At 35.0% G+C, this 23,366-nt stretch overlaps 1 protein-coding gene across 1 annotated transcript; it reads left to right on the top strand.

Moving 5' to 3' along the window:
• Positions 1-4,263: 4,263 nt before the first annotated feature.
• Positions 4,264-8,753, top strand: LOC109184588 (GDSL esterase/lipase At1g29670-like). Its single transcript, XM_019334606.1, has 5 exons — positions 4,264-4,582; positions 5,427-5,554; positions 6,335-6,580; positions 7,791-8,037; positions 8,402-8,753. The coding sequence occupies exons 1-5, from the start codon at positions 4,336-4,338 to the stop codon at positions 8,647-8,649; spliced, it is 1,116 nt and encodes a 371-aa protein (XP_019190151.1). The 5' UTR covers positions 4,264-4,335; the 3' UTR covers positions 8,650-8,753.
• Positions 8,754-23,366: the final 14,613 nt, after the last annotated feature.

The following is a 23,366-nucleotide window of genomic DNA, read 5'->3' as shown; positions in this document are numbered from 1 at the left end:
TGCAGTATTTGTGACTTGTGAGAAATGCAAACATTTTTGTCCATTATTTCATCATCAATGCAGTTTGAATAAGTTGTTTCTACTCTAGTATCATCAAATCAGTTTGGCACATTTTCTTGTTTGTAAGGTAATTTGCAATAGGAGGGTATTATGGTAAAATAACCATTATAACCTAATCAATAATTCATCAACCAAACAGGTTTATATTACATAACCCTGTTTTTACCAAACACAGTAATCTAACATTCCCAGTAATCTAACATTCCCAGCAATCTAACATTCCCTAAGGTAATCTGACATTCCGTGAACCAAACGACCCCTTAATGTTATCAACTAGTTATATCATTTAATTAACCCAATCAGCTAACAGCTAACATCTATCAGCTATCAGTTAACAACCATTTTTTAAACCGGGCATATCCGGCTGTGTTTAGTGCTGAATGAATAAGGATGGGCAGGGAGAGAATAACAAAAGAGAGGAGCACGCGATCAATTAGAGATCATTGTGCAATTTGACGGTAAATTATATCGTGCACCGCGTTGCATAATCGATTATGCACCACGCATTAAAACGAAGTCGTTTTGTTAAATGAAAAGAAACGACATTTGTTTTCCGCCATTCCGCACCTTTCCGCAAAAAGTAACTCTGTTATTCAGTTTCATTTTGTATACACTGCAGTTTCAGTTCAACACAACTACAATTTCATTTCGATATAACTATAGTTTCATTTGATATTTATAGACTCAAATATGTGAAAATATTATTTAATTTTATTTTATATACACTATAGTTTTATTAAAACACAACTACATGATCATTTTGATATAATTACATATTCATTGTACAAAATTCATTCAAATATGCGAAATGTTATTCAGTTTCATTTTATATACACTGCAGTTTCATTTCACCACAACTACAGTATCATTTTGATATAACTCCAGTTTATTTGATAATATAAAAATAATACGTGAGGCAGTGTCGGTTTAGATGTACTGTAGTTTCAGTTGGTGTTTAATACACACTACTGGAAATTATTGAATTTCCGACCACCTGAAAGTGATCTTAAATTAAGTTGAAAGCAAAAAGTGGTCGGAAATAGCAACAAGGGTTTTTCCGGATACCAAAAGTGGTCGGAACAAAGCTTTCGACTTGATTTAAGATCACTTTCAGGTGGTCAGAGATTTCAGAATTTCCAGTAATGACACCAAATATACGGACTCCGTTAACGGTAACGGCGTGCCGTTTCTTTACTTAAAGAAACGGCGCCGTTTTTTACCGCGATGCATGTGCACCGCGGTCTACGATATAATACTGCAATTTGACCTATTCACATGAGTACACACTCAATACAAACAAAAACTTGATTGAGCCTGTACAATCGTAGTATGGATGTTTTACTCAACATGGTGGGTGTTTTGTGGACACCAAACAGTAACCCTTTTACCTAACATGTCACTTAGTCACCGTATTTTACCTATACATTATTATATTGAATTTTGGTGTAGGTCTTTAGGTGCAAGGTAATTTTATCTTTTGTGAGCAATAAAAATAAAGAATTCATCTTTCTTAGTTCTTGTCGCATTAAATAGTGAATATTATACTGATATAATATAATATAATGATTTAATTAACATTTTACTTTGCATTGCCACTAACATCTACCGGGTTGAGGCAATGTGACATGATCTAGCATGGTGTATAAATGGACCATGCCTTAGAATATAATTGATAAGTAACCTATTGATAAGATATAAAAATGTAAAAATAGCTTCCAAACAAAATCTAACAACTCAACAATCTACGAGAAGATAAGAAGTTCATGTGTTTCAGTGTTTGTGCGGCTGAAATCTGTTATATATGTTTCTGATGTGTTTTAGATGTTATATTATAATATATGCTTATTATAATTAATCAACAAATTTCTTTGTTTTTATTTAATTATTAAAAGTAAAATAATGAAAATGAATTATTATTTTTTAAATCTCTTAAATTGACGTTATAGTGCTGCCAAATAAAATAGAATTAACAGTTTAATTTATTATTATTATTTTTTTTTACGTAAAAGTTAGAGATTTTATTTAATTGTTTTTAAGTGATGAAAGAAATTTACCATCACTATTTGAGGGAGTGCACGAGATAAACCCCGTCTTCAATAATTATTTGATTGTTATACTTGCATTGCACTCCATGTAATGATATGATCATCAATCCATGACGTTTCATATTCAATCAAATTCTTGCCTATGGATATTTAAAAAATGAGCAAGGCTACAAATCTCTATTGTATTTTCCCTACAAATTGTGATGTCATCATGTAATTGATAATTAAATTTTTTTATTATTTAGTTAGTTGTGAGTTAGCCATTTCATTGGCACCGAATTAATGAAAGCCACATTTGTAATAATATATAAATCACGTAGACACATAATACATGATATAGAAAATTGTAACGGATGTAGGTTGTGTAGTCACGGGACTGTGTCCTAATATTACTTGAAGTTTTCTATCACTTCTGTTCAACCCTCCCTAAATGGTGTATGAGAAATTCATATGAGTAGTGAGAGGATTAGGGATCTTTAAATAACCAAATGTCATCAATATGGTAGTTGTATGCTATTCCTAAACTTTGATCTTACTCTAATTAAAGTCTTATCTTAATTAACATCTTAACGCTTGGATGAAGTGTGGCACCAAATGACAAATACCTTAATTATTATAACTTGTAACCTAATGTTCTAACAATAATAATTAGGAAAATGTTATAGGAAGGGAGAGTTTGGAGGTAAAAATCAAGAGAAATGAGCATTTTCTTTTTAAAAAAAATAATAATTTTTTTTTTCATTATTTTACCTAATAATTAAATAAAAATAAAAATAATTTAGCTTCACAAACATATTATTTTACCTATAATATTATAAGCATATTATAATATAACATCTAAACACATGCATCATCAGCAACGGATTTCAGTTGCACAAACACTGAAACACATGAACTCTTATCTTATCGTGGAGTCGTTATATTCAATTTATTTTACTTTTATTTTTCTGACCCGAAAAAATTGAAAATTTTTTCATCTAGGAATCGGTTCCTCCAGAGTGTATTTCTCATCTTATCCATTAATTTATTTGCATTTCTTTTAAAAAATAAAAAGACTTAAGTTACCAAAAACAAGGACTACCGAAATGTAGTACTACACTACCAAAAAAGACTTATTACTCATAATTTACATTACTGATAAAATTACATAACATTAACCAATACTCAAATGGATTAATTGCAATTATTAGAATCACTTATTGTTGGACGATGGCTTGAAAAGTCGAGTTTAATACCCTACTACCACAACATAGTCTTTAACTATTATTCAAGTATTAAAAAAAACCATAAGAGAAGTTTTTTTTTGAATGCCACTGACTCTATTACATTGTAGTATCTGTTCAAACATACTTTCTCAACCTAATGAAGCAGAAAGATTTCTCAACCTAATGAAGCAGAAAGAGTTAACAACGCCTCCACTGAGGCTCGATCTCATAGAAAATGTCACTACATGACATCTAAGCACAAGATGCTTGCACATAAGAGAAGTTAATTCATGAACTTTTGATAAAAAAAATAATACTTGATCACCCTTTTGAACCAAATAATTATTAATTAAAACTGATATATAGGAGATGAGTCGTGATCCAAATATCAAATCGCCTGATATGTACACATACCTGTGCCAACAGTGATGTTTAACTTTAACTCGTGTGAAATTCAGTGCTATACATCATATATATATATATATATATATATATATATATATATATAAAATTCATGGCAAATTAAAGGAGATTATTTTTTGGTATATCCAGAATTTCTACTCTTGAACACAGTGACTAATCTCCTTGCTGAATTGTAAGCACATCTTTTGAGTGGGACAGCTGAAAAAAGAGATTAATTGACTCATTGACATTTCAACTATATGAGAACAAAAGACTGTAAAGTGTAATCCATGTGGACTGTGCTATCCTTTCTGTCAGAGTTCTACTATATGTACTCTCGAATCTTACTCTCTCAATTTTACTCCTTGATGTGACGGGCTTTGATAAATTATATTTTTAATGTGGGTCCCAATTTGATAATTATATTTTTAATGTGGGTCCCAACACAAGTGTCTATATCAAAATTTTATGTGTGAGTAAAAAATGAGAGTATTATTTTCCTTTATGCAATCTCCCTCTATATATACATCTTGGCTTCTTTCTTTTCAATTACATCTTTCATTCCCCTCTTTGGTTCATTCTTATAAGCTTTATTTTCAGCTACATATACCTCCATTACATTAATGGCTTCTGGGGTTAAGGTGTGGTTTGCCATTGCCACTCTACTGCTAATGTTCTTGAGCTTAAAGCCTCTGGTAGCAGAGCCCCAAGTCCCTTGTTACTTCATCTTTGGTGACTCTTTAGTTGACAATGGCAACAACAATAACCTTTCCACTGAAGCAAAGGCAAACTATCTTCCTTATGGAATTGATTTTCCTGATGGCCCTACTGGTAGATTCAGCAATGGCAAGAATTTGGCAGACTACTTAGGTCATCATCTATCCCTTCCCCTTTTACGTTTGAATCCCAAACCTAAAGACCTCTCACGTCTCCTGCCTTGAGACGAAGAAGTAAACCGCGGGATGTGTTTCGGTGGTGGAGTGTTCTGAGTTATTGCACTGATCTCGGGATTCGACCCGAGGTGCTTACTGGATATTATCCTAAACTCAGTCTTTCATCCACTAAACTATATATGTCCCCGGAGCTTCTCTTCCCTTTCTTCAACTACATGTAGTGCAAGTGGCGGGCAACTGTCTGTCACTTTAGTACACCCAACAAATACAATTGTCGTTGCTGGAAATTATGGAATTTCCGATCACTTGAAAGTGATCTTAAATCAAGTTAAAAGCTTTGTTCCGACCACTTTTGGTATCCGAAAAAACCTTTGTTGCTATTTCCGACCACTTTTTACTTTCGATTTGATTTAAGATCACTTTCACGTAGTCTAAATTTCATAATTTCCAGTAGTGTGTACATGCATAGTACTAAGCCCTCATACGTATATTACATTAAAAGATGTGTTCATTTAGAAAATCTAAACTAACAGTTAGTCTGCACACATTATATATATATATATATATATATATATATATATATATATATATATATCCCTAGCTTGAAATGTGCCTAGATTACTTTGCTTTATTATGATCTTTCACATATGTGTGACTTTAATACTAAATTAAAATATGTGTTTTATCTCATCTCGTAGAATTCACACATTTGGGGATACAAGCTGATTTAGCAACTAAATATCTCCATTATTTGGATACTGTTATGCATGTCTTAATCAATTGGAAAAGTCATCGTTAAGTTATTTATTAATTCCTTGCAGCGGAATTCCTTGGCTTCAACAGCTCCATTCCGCCGTATTCCGCCGTAACAACGACGGAGGGGTTGCTTAAGGGTGTGAATTATGCATCTGGTGCGGGTGGAATCCTTGACGAGTCAGGAACCCATATGGTAAATATATATCTACTTGATATTTTTAGTTTAAACCAATCAATTATAGACAATATGATCATTTTAAAGTTTCAAGTCAGCGTTTACTTCAATGTTGCAAAATACGTTACGCGCCACTAGGCGCCGAGGGTGGCCTAGCGCCCAGGTGCCTGATTTATTTATTTATTTTTTAATTTTTTAAAAAAAATTTAACTAAAAATTGTAAAAATTTACAATAAAACATAAGTTTCTTCTAAGTTTTTCTTACAAACTATTTACATAAGTGGTGGTAAAATTGTTCAAAATATTGTTGAAATCATCTAAATACATAAAAAAAATTAAAATTAAGAGCAAAAGAAGCATTTTTTGAGAAATTGGAGAGGAAAATCGCCTATGAATAGATCTCGAAAAAATAAGTCATTTCAAAAAAAATTATCCAAAATGAATAATCGGGTCAAAAGTTATGCATTGCCAAAGTTTCTACACTTTGCAATTAGTAGAAACTTCAACAAGTCAACACTAATATTGTAAAATGGGATATTTTGGTCATTTGGCCAATAATCCTCCAAAAAAAACGAACGGTTCGGCCAGCTAGGCGGCCGCCTGGCAGCAGAGGAGGCCGATTTTGACCTTTCTCATCGCTGCCTGGCGGTGCCTAGGCACGATTTTTTCAACATTGATTTACTCACTGTACACTTTTATATGGTGGTTGTGAATTTTTCTCGTTACTCAAAACCATGTTTAATTTGAATGCATAATTGTGAGTTTGAAAACTTATCATATTTTCCTTTTCATCTCCAGGGGGAAGTTATCAGTATGGACCAACAACTGGTGAACCATGGGTTGACATTGGCAAGAATCGCACTGTATATGAAGGGTTACCGCGCTGCTCGATACTATCTAAACAAGTGCTTTTACAGTGTAGGAATGGGTAACAATGACTACATAAACAATTACCTCATGCCTCAGAAGTACCCTTCAAGCAGGTTATACACCCCAGACCAATTTGCAGAACTTCTTGCCAAAAAACACTATGTGCAGCTAAAGGTTAGTATCTTCTTCTTCATCCATGGCGGAATTTCTCTACCTAACAGTTGTTGACTTGGTAATCACAAAGTTATACGTTCATCCACTCCCAAACAACCTATTAGTTTTCATAGTTTGAATTAGTCAGCTATGGACAACTTAAGTTGCTCTATTACTCTTTTAGCGATTAGGAGAATAAGGCAAGGTTTATCCAATTTACATAATTGAGTAGTGATTACAAATTTCTCTTATTGTTCTAAAATCAGGGTTTTAGAGACGAAAATGGTATTTTTGTCCATTTTAGAGATCCACAATAATATTATTGTTGGGTGGAGGTCGGTAAAGACTTGGCTAGCACCCGGTGGTAGGGACGGAGCCAACCCCACCCTCACCCCATATATAATTTTTTATGTATATATGTATATATAGTACATGTGTTGGTATTAAAATAAAAGTATTGAATGTTAACGAGAGTTGATTTTGGGTTGGTTGAGCACATGTTGAGTTATGATAAAGGATAGGGGTTTTAATCTTGGCATTAACATAATTTTATAGTTGGCTTCAACAATTTTTTTTACTCCTTCCCTATAGTTTCAACACAGTCACGTTTTTAATAGCTTTTTAATATTTAATACACACACACACACACACACATATATATATATATATATATATATATATATATATATATATATATATATATATATATATATATATATATATATATATATATATAACATTCTTTTATATTAATAATGAGATGTGTTTATTTTTTTTTAAATTATTTCTTTTGTTTTAATGTTTTGCCTTTACTGAAAAAAATTTCTCAATCCGTCCCTACTTCTTCACCCCCTCAACCGAATTTCTGGCTCCGTCACTGCTTGGTGGTTGAGGATTATTGGTCGGAACCGGTAAAAGGTTTAAAAAGCCAAGTCCAACACCCTCTTGAAAATGTATGGCAGTATAAGAAATTAAAATAACGTTGTGTCTTCGCTACTAGCCCCGTTACGGGTTTAGGTTCGAGTCCCTGTAATAATATTTAAGACTCGGTTGTGTTGGGATGAGAGAATTGTTAGACAGAAGTTGGTAAAGGCCAGGCCAAGTCAAGCTGCCAGCGTCTCGAAAATGTTATAGGTTTTGACGTAATGATAGACGTTTGATCCTAACACTGACTAATTTGTAAAGTGGTCCATTTCTAAGAAGTTTTTTTTATTTTGACATGTTTGGTTAGAAATTGCATGCACTGGGAGCAAGGAAAGTAGCAGTATTTGGGCCAGGCGTGCTAGGTTGCATTCCGGAGGAGATGGAGACGCATGGCAACGGATCACTCTCCTGCGTTGATTCGATCAATTCTGCGGTTCAGATGTTCAACGACAGGATGAAACCAATCATAGATGATCTGAATGGCAGCTTAAAAGGCGCAAAATTCATTCTTATAAACATGACTAGCCTTGCCCTAGGAGATCCGTCAATCATCGGTACGTATATACGCACCTACCTCAAATCTGTTTCGTTTCAATTAAAAATTTAAACCAATAGTCATACAAGTTTAAAAACGTTATTTCAAATCTATTTCGTTTCAATTAAAAGTTTAAACTGATAGTCCTACTGGTTCAGAAACGTTTTAGAGTCGGTTTGACCCAAGTACATTATGATTTGGTTTTCTGATCGATTTATGTGTGCATGCATGTTATTGAAGCATGTGCTTCATCTTAAGCTAATAGTTAGTTTGCAGATTAATGGCTATATGCTTAACACGTCCCCTCACAAGCATGTGCTCCATCTCAACTAAAAGTTTAAGCTGATAGTTGGATTACACATTAATAGCTATATGTTTAACAGGCATCAACAACGTAAACAAAGCATGCTGCCAAGTTTCAAAAACGAAAGCAAAGGGGCAGTGCGAGGAGGGGCAAGTGCCATGCAGCAACAGAAATGAATATATGTTTTGGGACAATTTTCATCTCACAGAGATTGGAAATTTGGGCACGGCCACAAGATCATACACCGCTACCCTCCCCACTGACGCCTACCCTATGGATATTAGCTCCTTGCTTCAACTTAATCTGCAAGCAAAATCAGATATATAATAGCCACCCACCCATTTTAATTTCTTCATTTATCGCAAATCCGTGCGTGGGTATTTATTGTTATAATAATAAAATAATGAGATATCCGTAATGTTCAGTATGTATTTTAGTGTTTTTTTAATTTTGTGGTGTACTCGAACTTTAAAAATAAATAAATAATAGAGAGATATGAGTGTGATGTAGTGTACTACGTAGGTGAATAGAATGTGCATGTGGCCGACAAGCTGATATATTGATATGCTCCACGCCAATATAACACCCCCTACCTCACGTAATGTCACTATCTGCTTTTTCTTTTTTAAAGAAAACAAGCAAAATATATTAATTCAGATCAAGTTGCAGTACATGAGTAATGTCATTATCTGCTAAGCTCCACAATATTCAGTGGCGGGGTCATAGTGGAAGTAGCTGTCCTCCCCCCACTCCTTATGGTTATGCGGTTAAATCTAAGTCATTGATCTCGCTTAAATCAACGTCTAAGATTACTAAAATTTTTATATAAAAAAAAAACGCGATGACAATTTGATAATTTTTGTATCTATGTCAAATTTAAGGTGAGTGATTTTTTTGATTAAGGTGCGTGAGTTTTGTGCTTAAGGTGCGTGAGTCTTGTGCTTAAGGTGCGTGAGTCTTGTGCTTAAGGTGCATGAGTTTTGTGCTCAAGGTGCATGGAAAATAGCTGATTGGGTTAGTGTGTTTGACTAGTTGATAGCATTTGTTGATGGTAGAAAGATATTTGGTAAATTAGATATTAGCTGATTACATGTAAAATGACTTTTTCAAAAAACTGATCAAAAACTGCTTTGAGCAATTTTTTACAATAATTTTAATGTTTTGGAGCAATAAGCTGTTACATAAATTTATATTATATTAAAATAATTAATTATGTCTGGCACATTGTGTTCAAACGACACCCTGTGATTCTTCTTGAGAGAAGGTTACAAGATTGAGTCTTAGTGGTGGGATATTTATTCTTGAGCTGCAATAGATTGAGATACTATAGTGAGAATTGAAATTACAGAGTATAACATATACTAAGTACACTATTATAGATACTCATTTCCTACTGTAGTGAATATATAATTAGGAAAAGATCAAATGCTAAGAATTTCTAATATAAAAAATGTAGTGGCATTATGATAATTTTGTTTAAGTTCATTTCTTTCGAGTGCATTATTTCTTTCTTTGAGTGTTTATTTTGTCTTTTTGAGTGCATAGTTTCTCCCATTGAGTGCACAATTTTGGCCTTCAAGTGTACAATTTTAGACCAGTGCAAACCTCACGAACACATTATGATCTATTTTATGGTTTCATTCTCTTCAAGCAAAGTTCGTCTATGGTTTCATTATCTGATAAAGGAATATTCTTTGCTTCATCCCGAGCACCGAAGAAGATCTGAATCTTGATATGCAGTTCAGATTAATGGAGATATTGTCTATGGACAGAAGAACCGCAATAGAGTCAGACTTGGGTAGCAATATCATTAACAATATCAAAGAAGTTTCAGGTTCTCCAAACGAATTCAGCTTCAATCTTGAAAAACAGTCAAAGATTCAAGTTTCGTGTAGCATTGGAAATTTGTTTCAATGTCTGATTGTAAGAATGTTTTATCATTCTATCTATCTTATTGTAAACTTTTCATCGTATGATTAATGAATTAGCTCTTTTATTTCAAAAAAAAAATTGAAATAAATACATTTTAATTCTCTTGCATGGTTCTTAACTTTCAAGTCACTGACTTTATGATATTGTAGTATATTACATGCCATCTGAGTACAAAGAGACAACACTGCCTCCACTGAGGCTCGATCTCATGACCTCCCATACAGGAGAGTCACTACATGCCATCTGAGCACAATGTGTTTGGCCAATCGTTATGCCCTGGAACCGTGTTCACCATCCATGGTGAACACGGTCCCAACGATAACGGTGCACCGTTATCTCTCTCTTTTTTTTTTCTTTTTTTTTTCTTAATTAACCGCACGATTTTTCTTCTTCATTTTCACATTTCGCGGTTTCACTTCCTCTTTACGCAAGTTTTTTCAACATTCATAAATTATGAATGTGCAGACATGGATTTTTTTTTATTTTATTATTATTATTATTATTATTATTATTATTATTATTATTATTATTTTGGGGGGGGGATCCAGTGAAATTGTTGCAATTCTTGCTGCTGACTTCGTAGAGTAATATTAGAACTACTCATCAACCATTGTTAAAGTAACTACACCTCGGACAAGCAACCAATTATTGTGGTGGGACTCCAATAATGAACATACCCAAATTGGAAGATTGAGTGCAATTTTTTTTTTTTTTTTTTTTTTGCACCAGCTTGTCACTATCAACAACGTTTTTGTTATTTGTTAGACACCATATTCAAAATTTTGGGTACTATAGCAAATTGGTAGCTTAGGTCAGGGGCCCAATTTAATTAAAGTGATGTACTATGACTATTTGCCATCCACCAAATTACAATATCAAGTGGTGTTCTATATCCTTATGTCAACATCCCAAATTATATCGTGAACCAGGACATATCTTACACTTTTAATACTTGTCTAAATTATATATATATATATATATATATATATATATATATATATATCAACAGTTGACATATTATGTAAATCTAGTTCAATGGTAGCTTAAATTGGGGGCCCGGCCAATTTAATTACAGTGATGTGCAATGACTATTTGCCATCCACCAAAATATCAAGGGGTGTTTTATGTCCATAATTTTGTGAACACAGCAAATTATATCGTGGACCAAGACATACCTTACATTTTGAATACTTGTGTCTAGATTATATGTGTTTCTACAATTGACATAGGTCGGGGGCCCAATTTAATTAAAGTGATGTAGTATGATTACTTGCCATCCACCAGAATATCAAGTGGTGTTCTATATATGTCCTTATGTGAAGATGGCAAATATCGTGGATAAGGACATATCTTACATATAGAATACTTGTCTATATTATATATTCTTCCAAAAGGTTCAACCCCAACCCGACAGAGCATTTGGGAGGATGTAAATCATGGTAATTCAACTGAACATGAACCACAGAGGCTAGATATTTGCTCACTGTGCACAAGGAACCCCCTCACTTTGAGAGGTAGCTCCCACACTACCGCTGGTGAGACTCGATCCCTGGTCATTCTTATCTATATTATATATGTATCTACCGTTAACGTATTATACACATTTAAATTAGTTAACAAGTACATAATCTGTTAAATAAAGATACATGTTAACTATAAGTACATAATTTGAACATGATCCATGCATAATATGTATAGCAGATCATAGTTCACGATATAACGATTGATGCTAAGACTTTGATTTCAAAATTTTAAAAACGACGCAGTGACATTTTTTTCGTAAATAACTCGAACTTTGGTGCAAGTAAAATATTTAAAAGTGTAAGTAATTGGTCCAAGTTTACAAGTAAAATGTGCAAGTAAAATTACTTACAAGTGCAACTATTTTCACTACATAGTGCAAGTAATTTACCTAGCTTGTTAACATTGGTGGACTTAATAATAACGTTTGATGCATTTAATATTGATGCTCAATGTACATTATTTGTTGCACTTTTAATACATTTTACTTGCACTTAGATGCACTATAAGAAACCATTACTTGCACTTTTAGCACAATTTACTTGCACTTCAATGTTCAATTATTTATGAAAATCCCACATCAATTATTTTAAAAGTCAGTGCTTATGATATGTTAGATCTGGACACGTGGACGGTTGTGAGTGGTTCTTAATTCTCTCCTGAGCAACCCGTTCTCACCTGATCAACCTCATATATAGGTTCGCGTTCAGGTGCGAATAAGTGCCCAGGAGAGAAATGCGAACTAATCAATGCGCGCCACGTGTCAGCATTCATTGATCGGGTGCACCTACTTTCACCTATAAGTGCACCTAGTTTCGCCTGCAAGTGCAACCAATCAATGCGCACCACGTGTCAGCATTCATTGATCGGGTGCACCTACTTTCACCTATAAGTGCACCTAGTTTCGCCTGCAAGTGCATGTAGTTTTTACCTGCATTCATTGATCGAGTGCACCTACTTTCACCTATAAGTGCACTTACTTTTGCCTGCAAGTGCATGTAATTTTGCCTTGTTAACATTCATTGATCTGAGTTCAGCGGGTAGTAATACCCCTGAAAACCACCCGCAAACATTCATACACCTAGGTGCAACTACTTATAACTATTAACATTCATTGATCTTAGTTCAACGGGTAGTAATACCCCTGAAAACCACTCGCAAACATTCATGCACCTAGGTGCAACTACTTATAACTATATGTGCAACTAATTATAACTATAGGTGCAACTAGTTATAACTATAGGTGCACTTAGTATTGATGCTCAGTGTAAATTTTTACGTGCACCTATAATACATTTTACATGCACTTGTAATAGATTTTACTTGCACTTCGATGTTCAATTATTTACAAAAATGTCACCGCATTTTTTAAAAAAAAAAAAATCAGTGTTTCTCATCCATTAGATTTGCACACGTGGACAGATGGGATGCATTCGCAGTTCTCTTCTGGGCAAGTCATTCGCACGGGAGTGTAACTCTATATATATAAATACACACACACACACACACACACACACACACACACACACACACACACACACACACACACACACACACACATATATATATATATATATATATATATATATATATATATATATATATATATATATTGAATCCGGTGCACCCCCTAGTCAGCCGAGTCCGTGAGCCCGATTCCTGGTCGTTGATTTCTTTTGATGAACGGATCAGATGGGGTTCTTAAAATCCCCACGTGTGCTGATTTTTTGTATAGGAAGGGGTGTTTTTGTACTTTCTCTGTATCTTTTATTATTTCATTGCTTTAATCCCGCCGGTTTCTTTGCGAGTGGGAATAGATTTATTTGGGTTGTCTTTTTGTTCTCTCACCTTCTCTCGACCTCTCATCGCCTCTGCCGATTCTTCTTCCTCCATTCGAAGCATCTCTCCGGTTACACGGCATAGAGTCTCCATGGCTGGGTCTAGCAGGAGGCAGTCTAAGCGGCTTAGGGGAATTTCGTCTGCTTCAAGTAAGGGTTCTAATGTTCGCCTTTCCCTTTTTGTTTTTTTTTTTTTACTTTGTTTTATTTGTTTTGTGATATTTTTTTCTGGGTTTTTCTGGTTTGTTACTGCTGCGTATGGGACTGGGTTGGCATTTAGGAGTTTGGATTTTTCTTGTGTGTGTAGTTGTTTGTGTGTGTGTTTTTTTTTTTTTTTTGGGGGGGGGGGGGGGGGGTGTGGTCTTTGCATTCGGCGATGTGGTTTGGGTTTTGGGGGCGTGGGGGCGAGTGTGACTACGGGTGTTTGTTCGATTTCTGGGTTAAGGTTGGGGGGTTTGCAGTGGTTTTTTTTTTTTTTTTTGGGATGGGTCGGTGGGGGTTGGTCTTTGAGGGTGTGCATATGTGGTATTTTTGTTTTTTCGACTCCGGTAGGTCGCTGTTTGTCATTGGGGGTAGGTGGCCTGTGTTTCAGGTGTTGTTCTGCTTTCATGTCTACGCTTACCATATTTTATCACCATTTTTTATCTCTTCTGTCTCACTCCACCATTTTTTCTTCTTTTAGATTTTCCCTTTTGCTATCTATTATTTACATTTTTGTATGAAATTTGCCAACAAAATGGTGCCTAAGTTGCTTGTGATTTTGTTATCAATTTCTGCCACTTGAAATCTGATTTGCACTTATGCTGTGCTGTTCAACTACTATGTCTTTTCAATGCATTTACATAATTAAATTTGTTCTTTTTTCAGTTCAATGCCCCAAAGTGAAACCACAACATATTCCATCCCTTGTCCCAAAATATTTGTTCACTGTCACAAAACATATTGTTTCATGCCCTCAACTATTTTGTTTTTGATCTTTTCAATCTATACTGGTACCATTGGACAAGTAAGTTAGCTATATATACATTCAATCTATATACCATTGAAGTATATATAGAGTATCACTAAGACACTAACAAGAATGTAAAAAAAATATAAAAGGAAGAAAAAAAGAGCATATTTTATAATGTTTTTTTATTTTTTTTCTTCTGTTTGGTATGCTGTTTGTTTGTTTGTTTTTTTTTTTTTTTTTTCTTGTGGAATTTGCATATATAGATTGTGTGTTGTTAGATGTGTTGTTTTGTGTGTATTTAAATTATTGGTGCGTGTTTGTTGTTGGGTAGCAGCGTTTTGGGTGTTCAGTGGGTAGGTATATTGGTTTATGCGTAGTAAGTTGTCACTGGATGCAAGTTAGTGTTGATTTGTTATTGTTAATTGGCATTGTTGGTCTTAAATGACTAATTATATATGCATGTTTGTATTGAGAGTGGGAAAGAGTTGAGACTTCTGGTTCGGTTAATGTGGGACTGGCTTGAGCCAGTCATGTTATTTACATTGCATAGGTGAAGTTAAATTAAAGTTATATGGTGTTTATGATAGCAGGTTTTGGGGGCTTAGAATGTTTGGTTGCTTGGTCGGTGCGTAGTGGTGCCTCACTGTGTGCATGTTGCGTTAATCTGGACTTGGCATTACAGGTTTACTATTTTAAAATTGCATGGTAGATGCGTTCTTGTTTTAGTGTGTGCACAATATGATGTTATGTTAGCAAGTTTTGGGGCTTAGAATGTTTGGTTGCCTGGTCTGTGCGTAGTGGTGCCTCACTCTGTGCGTGTAACGTTAATCTGGACTTGGCATTACAGGTTTATTTTTTATTTTCTTATGTTGGTTGTTTAGTTTTAGAATGTGTTTTTTTAATTATTGTATATGATTGTTATAGACAATCTATTCAATTTTGTGTGTGCTTCTCTATTTTTTTTCCCTTTAGGGTGACATTTCGGAAGTAGGTGTCATCGTTTTGGGGTTTGTGTATTTTGCTTTGGTAATTGCTCATGAGGTTGATATTTTCTGGTGTTTGGGTTTGTGGTTTGGGCTTGTGCATCGTGGGTGTTTTTTCCTGTGTTTTTCCATTTAAGTGGGTGCGTTATGGGTCTTTTGTTGGCATTATTTTTGAAGGTCTCACAATTAATTCCTCGTAGGGTTCGATTACCATGGCGTGATGCAAAGAACAAAGTTGATTGTGGCGTGTTTCCGATGTGTCACATGGAGTGTTGTGTTGGCTAGTCCTACGCTTCATGGGACTATGGGCTTCGTAGGGGTGATGCGCGTGCGTTGCTGGCTTTACGTGTTCGCTTCGCGTATGATATGTTGATGTTTCAAAGCAACACTCATCGCCTCTCGAATGTTGACTATGTTATGCGGTCCAGTGCTACGGCTCGTTGAAGGCCATAATTTTGTACTCAATTTTTAACATTGTCCCCTCACATTAATTAATGTTTTTGTTCCTGGATGTTTGTTAGGTTTACGTTTTTTCACGTCAACATTGCGTGTTACAGATGTATACCATATTTCACTTACAGTGTGTGGTTGCTTTTTTTTTTTTTTTTTTCCCTCTTCATTTTTTTAAAAATTTCGTGCAAAGATGGCTACTTGGTGGAAAAAAAATCCAAATCAGGAGAATAACGCCCACACTGTAACAGCGTTATGCACTGACTTTGATCCTCTTATGCTCACACCGATACATGCGTGTATAAGCCTCCGCGATATGCACAGACTGATGTCCTACTGCACACATAGCGGGTGCACAGAGATGCATACATACCATATTATTATTTAATAATGGCTCTTGTTTTCACTGTAATGCATTTACCTATATACAATTACGCAGACAGCATAATTCTAAAGCAACACAAATGCCACGATCGTGCAAACATGGGTTTCTTCAGAAATCTAGCTTGAATTTAAAAATTAAAACCCACATACAACAGATACCATGCACTAACTTCTATGCACTAATGCACACGCGCGACGCATGTCTTTTTTAAGCCACATCGGTATGCAACGACTGGTGCCCTGATACGCACATAGCAATGCGCGGGGCTGCATATGCATCATTTTAATATTTAATAACATCTCTTGTTTACCGTGTAATGCATTCACCTGCATACAACTTCGCACCTAGCATAATTATAACGTTTTAAGTTTTTAACAACCAAATTTTTTTTTTCTAAAAAAACACCCACAAAATTCTCAATGTAGCCACACGTTATGCACATACTCATAATCTTATACGCACCCTCCATCAAAACTCACATAATATGTAGTGATCAACAAAATCATGCCTTTTCACACTTCATAAATTTTGAATCTCACGCATACACATCCCAATATATTTAGGCCATCCAACAAAACAAATTACCAAAAAAACAACCCCAATATCATAAGTTACATGCAATCGCTATGCACATGCTTCTGTTCGCCTACGCACCCTCCAACGTAACGATCATCATACTAAGTTGTAATCACCATTCATGTCGTTCCACATTGTCAACAATCACTATCTTACGCACACACTTCTCATTTCAATTATGCAGGCCAACCAAACTCCCGAATTCGTTTTTATATATAATATAGATATAGATATAGATTATTGGGCAGCTGTGATGCAAGCCGGTGATTAAGTCAATTGGTGATTTAATCTGTTAGGTAACTAAGGATATTCAGTTACCAAGTGGCTTGTGGTCCACTAGTATCGGATTGCTCCCCTATGTGGGAGGCCTAGGTTTCGAGCCTCAGTGTAGGCATAAATTGTATGGGTATCCCCCTTCCTTTGTAATAAAAAAAAACTAAGGATATTCAGTTTGGTTTTAACTGAATATCTGCCTATATTGATGGCATGTAGGCTTCTAAGCAAAATAGTCCTCCCATAGCTCATCCAGTATTCGGGAGAGAAGTGGAACGCAGGTTTACTACCAACAACTATGGCAAGAGACATTAAGAAGATCCTAAAGCTTCTGCTGTTACGAGGTCAAGTTCCTCGTTATTAAATTTATGTTAGTCATATTATCATCTAACAATCCCTATATAATATTGTAAGTCACGTAGAAAGTGCCAAGCCCTCAAGGAGTGGTGAAGTGGCTTATGATTGGTAAGATGTCTCGAGGTATGATGCTTAATTTGGTGGAGGAATGCAAGCACACGCAGGGCATCAATGTAAGATTCATGTTAGGCATATTAATGGCGTAATAAAATAATAATAATAAGATGAAAATATTATTTTGGTCCGAAGCACATTTGGTTCTTGACTATTGTTTTTTTTTTTTAATTAGGTGCATGACTTTTTAATTAGCATCAGATGTGATCTTCCGGTCCAACTTTCTACAACACACTATTTTTCGGATGGAATTCTGATCCAGTAATATGTGGCCAGAAAATTGGAACGGAGGACCAAATCTAATACTAATTAGAAAGTCATGCACCTAATTAGAAAAAAATAACAGTCAATGATCAAATGTGATTCAGTTATATATGATAGTCAAAGAACAAAAATGATATTTTCTCAATAATAAGTGTATATTGACAATATTGTTGTGCATACAATATATATAAATATAAATTTGCAGTCTAACTATTATTACTTGCATGCACGAGATTATGAGTTTGAATCTCTATGTCACCCGATAAAACAAGACTACATACAATCCTCAAAATAATCAGTTTATACACGCGAGGGACGTGTCCAACATCTATAGCCTAATTTAATTAACCATAGCATTTAACTAGCTAGGTTCAACTGTGTACTTTATAAAAAAAAAAAAAAAAAAAAACAAAAAAACAAAAAAAACAAAAAAAAAAAAAAAAAAAAAACAAAAACAAAGAACAAAATAATTTTTACACTTCATTATAAACACCAGCCCCTGTCCTTAGACAGAGGGACAAAATTGAAGGCAAGCCAAAGAGTAGAACTCGTAAATACATGGTCCAAATTGAATGTCTATTACAACATCTTTATAATCACAAGAATATACCCAACTATAATCTCGACCTATATACACAAAATTAATACTTGTATCTTGTCTCTTTTGCAATGTCTCATGAACACATACATCTCTCTTACCTCCTCCATCTTCGATTATATTAATGGCTTCTGGGCTTCAGATATGGCTTGCCTTCACCATTCTATTGCTAATGTTTTCTAGCTTAGCTGAGGGAGAACCCCAAGTCCCTTGTTACTTCATCTTTGGTGATTCTTTAGTAGATAATGGCAACAACAATAAGCTTTCCACTAAAGCAAAGGCAAACTATCCCCCTTATGGAATTGATTTTCCTGATGGTACTACTGGTAGATTCACCAATGGTCGGAATATCGCTGACTACTTAGGTCATCTCTTAATCTCATTCACCTATATATATGCATGCATGGCTGAGTGGGTGGGACATGCATGATCCTCGTGCCATGCAACAAGGGTGGGGCATGCATGATCCTCGTGCCATGCAACACCGTCTTGATCATCTGCCTAGTCTATGGCACATGAGGATTGTTATATACTATCGAAAAACATAAGATTTTCAATCACACAAAAGTTGTTGAAAATCTAAAATTGTACTGTAATAGGTGATTTAGAAAAATACTTCTAGGTATTATCCAAAAGTGATCAAGAAATGGGTAGCTAGATTTCCAATTACCCATGGTTGAAAATATTTTTTTAAATAAAGCTCTACCACATGTACTAGATACTAACTAAGCCAGTTATTTTTAAAAATATATATTGATTTTTTTAAGTGTAGTATATAGGAGTGACAGTAAAATAAATTGGTTTCTTACAAAAACTATGGTATATACTTCTTTATTTATGAAATAAAAAAAATTAAGTATATTTACGATTTTCTTAAGAAATTTATGTATATATGCTATTTAAAAAAAATAAAAAAATTACATGTTATTCCAGCAAAGTCAAGTTTACTTATTGTTATTGCGGGAATGCCTATTGGCTTTCTTGGTTTGACCCCATCGACTATGACATCTTAAATTAGTTTACCTTGTTATGGTTCTTGGCCGACTAGGATCACAAGATGGAGTTAGTCCAGTACACACCTTCAAATAGTGGTTGCGGGTTTTCCTCTTCACTGGAAAAAAAAATTATTTAAATATATATTACAATTTTCTTATACTGAGAAGTGGCGGAAAATGTGTATACAAACATATAAAAATTATGAATTCAACCATCCAGACCCTTTTTTTTAGTAGTATCGACTCTATTACAAGATAGTCAATACCAGGAGAAGAATAGAGGTGCCAATGGAACATAAGGTGCTTGGCCAGGTCGTTCTAATAAAGAAAACTTGTTTTTCTTCCTTGCAGCTGAATTACTTGGCTTCACCACCTATATACCACCATTTGCAGCCGCGGCGACGACGTCGGAGGAGGAGATCATGAAAGGTGTGAATTATGCGTCTGGTTCGGGCGGAATCCTGGAACAGACGGGAGCTTATCTGGTAAACTTTTAGGTATACGTAACTGTGCATGTCTCTAGTAGATTTCATGCACCCAGGAAATAAAGATGTTATTTTGATTTTTTTTTTTTAATGATGAGGAAACCATAATTAATCTCTAATGATGTACTGGATAAACCTTATCGTGTGATTCTAATAAGCAAAAAATTACAAGAAGATAAATTAAAACCAGTTCAATAAATTGTTCATAGTTGACCGGTTCAAACTAAGAATGACCCGTTAAAATTAGGAGTGTTAATGCGAATTGGCCCACTACACCGTGGATTGTAATTTTTGTTGGCCTTTGCAACCCGGCCCGCGAAAGCTATGGGCTAAAATTCATTAACTCTAGCCCGCCTCATGCTCATCATGGCCCCACAAACCAAGTGGCTTGTGGTTCGTTGGTATCTAGTTGTTTTCTCATGTATGGGAGGTCTAGGGTTCGAGTCTTGGTGTAGGCGTAGATTGTATATGTGGGTATATTCCCCTTCCTTTGTAATAATATATATATATATATATATATATATATATATATATATATATATATATATATATATATATGTGGGTGGTGCGGTTGTGCAGTTAAATCTGAGTCAGAATTATAAAAAAAAAAAAAATGCTATGTCAATTTGATAATTTTTGCATCTAGTCAAATTTAAGGTGCGTGATTTTTGTGCTTAGTGTGAGTAGTTATTGAAACTTAAGGTGCGTGATTTACCTTTTTAAGGTGCGTTGGTTTTCCTCTTTAAGGTGCGTGATTTGTATGTTTAAGGTGCGTCAATTGTGTGAAATTTAAGGTGAGCCATTTTAAAAGCTTAGGTGCGTGGTTTGTGTTCTTAAGGTGATTTGTTGTGTGCTTAAGGTGCGCGTGGTTTGTGTACTTAAGGTACATGGTTTGTGTACTTAAGGTGTTTTGTGTGCTTAAGGTGCGTGGTTTGTATACTTAAGATGCGCCATTTTAATGCTTAAGGTGGTCAACCGCACGGGAAGCCTATACACTGTTTGTGTGCTTAAGGTGCGCGGTTTGTGTACTTAAGGTGCGCCATTTTAATGCTTAAGGTGGGTCAACCGCACGGGAAGCCTATACCCTATTTGCCTGTTTTTGTGCTTAAAGTGCGTGGTTTGTGTACTTAAGGTGCGTCATTTTAATGCTTAAGGTGAGTCAACCGCACGGGAAGCCTATACCACACCTGAACCCTTCCCTATATATATATATATATATATATATATATATATATATATATATATATATATATATATATATATATATATATATAAAAGAAAGTTCAAATGCGGCGGGGTTTTCCCGTGCGGCGGTGAGGCGGAATTTCAGAATACACCAACAGTGTTAACAATATGCACCAACAGTGTAAGAAAAACACACCACAATGAAATGCAATAAAACATCAAAAAATACACAACAGACCTAAAAAAATACACCATATAACTCACCACCCCCAATGGTGTATTTCCGAACAGTGTATGGTGTTTTTACTCACACCTAATGGTGTGTGTTTGGTGATGCGTACCTAATTTTCCTCTGTTTTTTGTGGTGTATTTTCCTAACGTTGATGGTGTATATTTGTTGAACTATTGGTAATGCCGCACCGCCGCACCATAAGACACCGCCGCACCTGAACTCGCCTATATATATATAGAATCGCACTCAGGTGCGAATGCTTCGCCCAGGAGCGAAATAGGAATGGATTCTGTCTGTCCACGTGTCCAGATCTAATGGATGAGAAACACTGCTTTTTTGTAAAAAGCGTGGTGGTATTTTCGTAAATAATTGAACATCGAAGTGCAAGTAAAATGTATTACAAGTGCATGTAAAATGTATTATAGGTGCAAGTAAAAATTTACACTGAGCATCAATACTAAGTGCACCTATAGTTATAAGTAGTTGCACCTATAGTTATAAGTAGTTGCACCTATAGTTCTAAGTAGTTGCACATATAGTTCTAAGTAGTTGCACCTAGGTGCATGAATGTTTGCCGATGGTTTTCAGGGGTATTACTACCCGCTGAACTCAGATCAATGAATATTAAAAAGCAAAGGCAAAATTACATGCACTTATAGGTGAAAGTAGGTGCACCTATAGTTATAAATAGTTGGACAAGTGTCGCGCGCTGATTCGTTCGCATATTCCTTCCTGGGCACTTATTCGCACCTGAGTGCATCACTATATATATATATATATATATATATATATATATATATATATATATATATATATATATATATATATATATATAGGGAAGGGATCAGGTGCATTTGAGGCTTCCCGTGTGGTTGTGCGGGTGGACGCACGTTAAGCATTAATATGACACACTTAAAGTACACAACACACGCACATTAAGCACACAAACCTCACGCATGTTAAGCAGAAGCCTCACACATGTTAAGTACAAGCACAAGCCTCACGCATGGTAATCACAAAAACACACGCACCTTAAGTTTTAAAAAACAACTCACATTAAGTACACACTCACGCACATTAAGCACAAAATTCATATATGCACATTAAACATAAAACTCATGCACTTTAACGTTTCAACAACAACTCACACAACAACTCACATTAAATACACACTCACGCACATTAAGTACAAAACTCACGCACCTTAAGCACAATACTCACACACCTTAAGTACAAAACTCACGCACATTAACATTACACACTCACGCAAGTACACATCTCAGGCACATTAAGCACAAGACACTCGCACATTAAGTACAAAACTCACGCACATTAATCAACCGCACAACCGCACGGGAAGCACTCAACCGCACTGGAACCTTTCACTATATATATATATATATATATATATAGTAAATGTTTATATATAAGTAAATAATATAGATATAAATTAGAGTTAATTCCAGCAATGGTCCTCCAACTATATTGATTTTCCAAAATTAGTCCCCGACTTTTAATTTGGACATTTTACATCCCTTGACTTTCAATTTCTTTCCAATTGAGGTCCTTTCATCAGATTACGGTAAATTGGACTTTAAATGAAAGGGTAAAGTAGTCATTTCATATGCTTAATGTATAATTCTTTGTATTTCTCTCTTGTATGCGCGATTTCGGACATCAGATTCACTTAATTGCTTAATCTCAAAATCCACTCGAAGAATATAATTCCATTAGGGATTAAGCAATTAAGTGAATCTGATATCCGAAGTCGCGTATACAAGAAAGAAATACGAAGAATTATATATTAGGCAAATGGAATGACTACTTTACCCTTTCATTTAAAGTCCACTTTACCGTAATCTGACGAAAGGACCTCAATTGGAAAGAAGTTGAAATTCAAGGGA

The sequence above is a fragment of the Ipomoea nil genome, unplaced genomic scaffold (assembly GCF_001879475.1).
Source record: "Ipomoea nil cultivar Tokyo-kokei standard unplaced genomic scaffold, Asagao_1.1 scaffold1266, whole genome shotgun sequence".
Classification (NCBI taxonomy): domain Eukaryota; kingdom Viridiplantae; phylum Streptophyta; class Magnoliopsida; order Solanales; family Convolvulaceae; genus Ipomoea; species Ipomoea nil.
Note: the sequence above shows the minus strand (reverse complement) of the source record. Positions and strands in the feature narration are given on the sequence as shown.

Excerpts from the sequence above, each read along its gene's own strand:
- LOC109184588 (XM_019334606.1), top strand. The coding sequence starts at position 4,336 with ATGGCTTCTGGGGTTAAGGTGTGGTTTGCCATTGCCACTCTACTGCTA. Across the intron at positions 4,583-5,426 it reads GAATTTGGCAGACTACTTAG|CGGAATTCCTTGGCTTCAAC; the intron begins GTCATCATCTAT and ends AATTCCTTGCAG. Across the intron at positions 6,581-7,790 it reads AACACTATGTGCAGCTAAAG|AAATTGCATGCACTGGGAGC; the intron begins GTTAGTATCTTC and ends ATGTTTGGTTAG.